General features: G+C 41.8%; 1 protein-coding gene across 1 annotated transcript; it reads left to right on the forward strand.

Annotated features, from left to right (window-relative positions):
* Positions 1-241: 241 nt before the first annotated feature.
* KRT35 (keratin 35) lies at positions 242-5,704 on the forward strand. The gene is made up of 7 exons (XM_074220548.1): positions 242-712; positions 1,956-2,038; positions 3,037-3,193; positions 3,270-3,431; positions 3,534-3,659; positions 4,858-5,078; positions 5,200-5,704. Exons 1-7 carry the CDS (start codon positions 242-244, stop codon positions 5,345-5,347), a joined length of 1,368 nt encoding a protein of 455 aa, XP_074076649.1. The 3' UTR covers positions 5,348-5,704.
* Positions 5,705-6,108: the final 404 nt, after the last annotated feature.

Raw genomic sequence — 6,108 nt, forward strand, 5'->3', positions numbered from 1 at the left:
CTTAGCAGTTAACCAAACGGAGTGGGTTTTTTATGAGGCTAGGCAATGTTCATGAGCAGCTAAATAACAGACTAATGAGATGTTCTGGTAGAAATTTAGCATTAACTTTAATGAGGAGAAAACTCTTTGTAATATGCCAACGCCTACTGGTTGGGGGATATAAAAGAAGGAGCCAGGTAGGGGTTTTTAAGATCTGGTGCACCTGCTTACTTTGATTCACAAGCAATATTGTACCTGTACAATGGCTTCCCAGGGCTTCAAAACTGCCTTCTCTTCTGGCTCTCTCAAGGGTCTCTATGGGGCAAGTGGGGGTTCTACAAGAGTATCCACGGTGTACTCTAGCAGCTCCTGTAAGCTCCCAAGTCTCTCTCATGGGGCCCGGAGCTTCTCATCCTTCTCTGCTGGCCTAAGCAAACCCAGGTGTAGGACTGCTAGCTGGCTGCCTGCTTTCTGCCCTCCTTCTAGTGGATTCCCTTCTAGCCATTCTGGAATTGGAGGCTGGTTTGGTGAGGGCATCCTTAATGGTAATGAGAAGGAGACCATGCAGTTTTTGAATGATCGCCTGGCCAACTACTTGGAGAAAGTGCGCCAACTGGAGCGGGAGAATGCTGACCTAGAAGGCAGGATCCGGGAATGGTGTGAGCAGCAAGTCCCTTACATGTGCCCTGATTACCAGTCGTATTTTAGGACCATTGAGGAACTGCAGAAGAAGGTAAGAGCCCAGATGCCAATATGTCATCTCTTTACCATGGAGATATGCTTCCATATGAGTTGGAATTGATGTCTTCTGATAACCTAGAAGATACCACACAACAGATTTCTTCCTAATCTTCACTCAGATCGGGAAGGGCATGCACAAATGACTAGAGATCATAATAGACTAGATTTAGTGTTGGAAAGGGCCTTAGTGCCCTTCATTTTCAAAGATGAGGAAATTGATTCCAAGCACTAGATTCGGAATCAGGAAGACTCATCCTCTTGAGTTCAAAACTTATCTTAGACATTTACCAGCTGCATGTCCCTGGGAAAGCTATTTAATTGTTTGCCTTAGTTTCCTCATTTACAAAAAGAGCTGGAAAGTAATGACAAACTGATGACAAACTATTCTAGTATCTTTGTGAAGAAAACCCCAAATGGGGTCATAAAAAGTTGGACATGACTGAAACAACTGAATAAGATTAGTTATTTGCCTAAAGTCCCACAGAAGGAAAGTAGAGGAAAGAAGGAAGGAAAAAAATGAAAGAAAAAAGGTAGGGAGGAAGGAAGGAAGGAAGGAAGGAAGGAAGGAAGGAAGGAAGGAAGGAAGAAAAGAAAGGAAAGAAAAAAGGAAAAGATAGAAGGAAGAACAGAAGAAAAGGAGGAAGAAAGTACAAAAGGAAAGAAGGAAGGCAGTATATAAAGATTTGCTGTTTGTCAGATACTGTGCTAAGCACTTGACAAATTTTTCTGATTTAATACTTACAATAACCCTGCAAAGTAGGTGACAGGGGTAAGTAAAGATTAAATGATTTGCTAGGGTGACACAGTTAGTATGTGTCTGAGCCCCAAATTAAATTCATATTTTTCTTATTCTAGACCCAGCACTTTATCCATTGTACTGACTAGATGCCTGTAGGCAGGTAACCTTCAGATCCAGAATTTGAACTTGGCTACTCATTAAACATGGCACCCTTTCCCCTGTACTATACTGTCTCCATAAATTTTCTTTTTCCTCAGTCTATTTTCCTTGAAATTATGATTAGCAAGAGAAATATGCAAACAGAAAAAAATCAGATTCTGAAGGAAACTTAGATTCTTTCCTCTTGTCTTTGAGTTAGATGTAGAGCTTTTTCTCTAGGAGTCTGAAAGCAAATGCTCCAGAAGGAGCCTACTCCATTTTTATCTAGCTTCTACCCCACAGCAGTTCTGACACTCATCTACTCATTCACTAATTTATTTTGCCCTTCTGTTTCCAGACTCTGTGCACCAAGGCAGAGAATGCCAGGCTGGTGGTGCAGATTGACAATGCCAAGTTGGCTGTGGATGATTTCAGAACCAAGTAAGTTTTCTGGATGGGACAAGGAATTGGCTTTATCCCTAGATATCCTCTCACCTGACTGTTAGAACCAGGATACTAATCATGCTGTAACTTAGTGTTTTGTTTTTTGTAAGGCAATGGGGTTAAAGTGACTTGTCCAAGGTCACACAGCTAGGTAATTAAGTGTCTGAGGCAGGATTTGAACTTGGGTACTCCTGACTCCAGGACCAGTGCTCTATCCACTGCACCACTTAGTTGCTGCTGTAACTTAGTGTTTTGAGTGGTAACTTGGGATGGACATGATAGAAAATCTACTGACTTGAGGATCTGAGTTTAAATCTGCCTCCATGTATTCTTTGGAAAAACTCAACCGTACCATAGTTTCTTCATCTATAGAATGAGGAGGCTGTATTAAACAATTCTTAAATTGGGTTCCATGGAAAAAGGAATCCAAGAATAAATTTCAGGAGTTTTATAAAGTTGAATGAAGAAAAAGATTTATTTCAACAAAATAGCTCTATTAAAAAAATAGATAAAATCGAGTTATTAAAAAGCAGATTAATTTCAATAGATTTAATCCCATCTATTTTATTTGATGCATTTGAAAACATTCTTCTGTGAATGGTTCCATAGATTCCACCAGTTTGCCAATGTGGTTCATGACACAAAGGGATTAAGAATTTTTGACTTAAAAAGTATTTGGGTTCTTTCTCACATTAGGATTTATAAACCTATGGAATACCATGAGTATAAGTGGAATAGATTGATTTTTAATCTCTGAATTTGGAGGCAAGATGGTATGGGGAAGAGTAAGAGTTTAGATTCAGAAGATCTAAATTCAAATCCTGCCTCTGAAACTTATTTGAATGATCTTGGAGAGATTATCTTTTCTGTGCCTTTGTTTCTTCATCTGTAAAGAGAGGAAGGTGGTCTCTGAGGTCCTTTGAACCTCCAGGTCTAAGAAATTTAATTTTTATTTACTCTGCTGGCTTATTCTTGTGACTACTTTATATACACAGGTATGAGACAGAAGTATCCCTGCGCCAGCTGGTAGAGGCAGACATCAATGGCCTGCGCAGGATTCTGGATGATTTAACCCTCTGCAAGGCTGACCTGGAAGCCCAGGTAGAGTCCCTAAAGGAAGAACTGCTCTGTCTCAAGAAGAATCATGAGGAGGTAAAGACCAACTTTTGAGGCTTCATTAGTGAGAATCTGTAAGATCTTTGGGCTATATTAGTTTCTCCACTCCTAGGAGGTGAATGGGCTACGCTGTCAACTTGGAGACCGGCTCAACATAGAGGTAGATTGTGCCCCACCTGTTGACCTGAACCGTGTGCTGGATGACATGAGGTGTCAGTATGAGACGCTGGTGGAAAACAACCGCCGGGATGCTGAGGATTGGTTCAACACCCAGGTAGGGGACCAATCATTTATTGGCAGCTCTGACCTCTCAGCACTTATGGTACCAAGTGATTGGCTCTTGACCTAGTTCTTTTTTTTGGGGGGGGTGTTTCAGACAGAGGAGTTGAATCAGCAGGTAGTGTCCAGCTCAGAACAGCTGCAGAGCTGCCAGTCAGAGATCATTGAGCTGAGACGCACAGTCAACTCCCTGGAGATCGAGCTGCAGGCCCAGAACAGCCTGGTAAGCAACCCCACTGGGACCCTCTAAAATCTAGCTTCATAGACACATAACTGTTCTTTCTGCCAACTCTTCAAATAGTTGCCTTGTACAAAAATGAAGTAAATATCCCAGTATTTGGGTTTCTCTGAGAGTCAAAGACCACCATGCAAAGAAATGTGAATGGCACCCTGAGCCTGAATCTAAAATCTTGTGTAAAACACAGTGATTGAAGACTAGAGGCCCAGGAGGAGTAGACAAGTCCCAGCACTGACTTCTGTGTTTATGTAAGTGAGTGAACAGATAAAGCTTATGAGTAATTACTAGTTACTCATAGATGTCAAGAATAGATGAGATACCTTCTAGGTCACAGGGGTTGGTGACAGAGAATAATGAACTGATCTCAAATGAGATTCTTATTTGGATTTCCAATCTAGTATGTGCCAACTTCATGTGACCTTGCCAGCGTCTCATTATTTTGCAAGCCCAATCCATTGTGGCTTGGCCAAGTGAGCTGCCAGGTTCTTTCACTCCCCTAGATTTCTCTTTTTCTGGAGCCTCAACTATGGGGAAATTTGCCTGTTCATGCAAAGGAGTTTGGAGCAGGAAGACTTGGTTTCAAGACTCATTTTTGTCACAAGCTGATTGAGTGACCTTGGGGAAATACTTAACCTTCTGGGACTCTACGCATTCTCTAAGATTGATTATAAGTAGAAAAAAATGTCAATTTTCCTTTCTAGGGGGAGTTCTTCCATGCAGAGTTCCACATGTCAGTGTAATCACATCTATTCCATTATGACAAATACATTTTTGGGAAGCAATCAGTCCTTGGTACCTTCTTAGTGAATGTTAAGACACAGCTTTGCTTCTTCCCCAGCAATCAGCACATAAAAAAAAATTGCATCTTGGACATGGTTGCTCCAGATCATTAATGTACAAACTGTTCTCTGGCACAGCTCAGGGATTCTTTTATAATTGATGGCATTACAGAATTGTCTCAAGGTACTATAAAGTGGAATGACTTTCACAGGTCACACATCTAGTTTGTTTCAGGACTAGAAACCAGGTCTTAAGGCACTATACTCACATTGCCTTTTACATAGCAGCGATTTTGTTGAATTGAGTTGCATGAATAATGCCTATCAAATGAGAATAAACAGAAATCCTCAAATCCATACAAATGATATCTTTCCTTAAACCCATTTTTCTTCTCCTTCCCTAGAGAGATGCTTTGGAATCGACCTTGGCAGAAACTGAAGGTCGCTATAGCTCACAGCTGTCCCAGATGCAGTGCATGATTGGTAGCATCGAGTCCCAGTTGGCTGATATCCGCTCTGACCTAGAACGTCAGAACCAGGAATATAAGGTCCTCTTGGATGTTAAGGCCCGACTGGAATGTGAAATCTCCACATACCGAGGCCTTCTGGAGAGTGAAGACTGCAAGTAAGTATCCTTAGGAGACAGGCTACTGTTCTGTCTTTCTCTTCTCCTAGGGTAGTGATTTGACTTTTGAGCAGAATTAATTGAATAATGGCATTAACTCCTCTCTTTTTCTTTGTCTTAGGCTGCCTTGTAACCCCTGTACCTCCGATTTCTCACCCTGCAAGCCCTGCCTCCCTTGCCCCTCAACTGTCTCCTGCAGCCCCAGTGTGCCCCGCACAACTGGTGGACCACGTATGGTCTGTGTGCCCTGCCCTGGGGGTCGATACTAAAATCAGGTTGCTCAGGGAAGCTGTAAGATCCATTATTTCAGGGTGTTTGTCTGATGAAAAATGCTCAGGTCACAATCGTGCTCTTCTGGGGTGTTGCACGAGTTTCTTCGTCCTGAATTCACTTCTGGGGAAGGCTTAAAAAATAAAAAGTTTGAAAGTTTTACTCTAAATCAATCCCTAAGGCTGGGTTTTCTTGAAGGTCCCAACTCCTCATCATTTCAATGTTTTAATGGGTGTCATGGTCTTTGTTCCCAAGATGTCTCCTGTATCATGTTTTGCTTCTGGATACTGTTCAAAATGGATACTGAAATACACAGGTATGCTTTTGTTAGCTGGCTAATAAAGGTGATTTTGCTCTGGCATCTCATACCCTGATTTCACAGTGGCTGCTCTGTTTGTTTATTTGGTTTATTCCCTGAGAGCTACCTGAAAGCAGGAGAATTGCTGCTTCTAAACTGATGAATCACAAGACTGGTCCAAAGGGTCATGAGTCGGGGAGAGGGAGAGAGAGATACAGATCTGGCCTCTATGGAACAGGAGCACTCTTGACTGTTCCATCTGTAGTCTTTCCCAGTCTGAAACCTAGCTATTTTCCTCCTTTGTCTAAATTGGTGTTTCTTCAGATCACCTTTTAGGGGACAACTATTGACTCAGAATGTCCTGGACTCATTCCAATTGTAGTCATTGTATCTCTCTTTCAGAATAACTGGAGTGAGTCAACTAGAGTTTAGTTATTCATGGGATATGAGAAGCAGGGTTGC

Source organism: Macrotis lagotis, chromosome 2, assembly GCF_037893015.1.
Source record: "Macrotis lagotis isolate mMagLag1 chromosome 2, bilby.v1.9.chrom.fasta, whole genome shotgun sequence".
Lineage (NCBI taxonomy): Eukaryota > Metazoa > Chordata > Mammalia > Peramelemorphia > Peramelidae > Macrotis > Macrotis lagotis.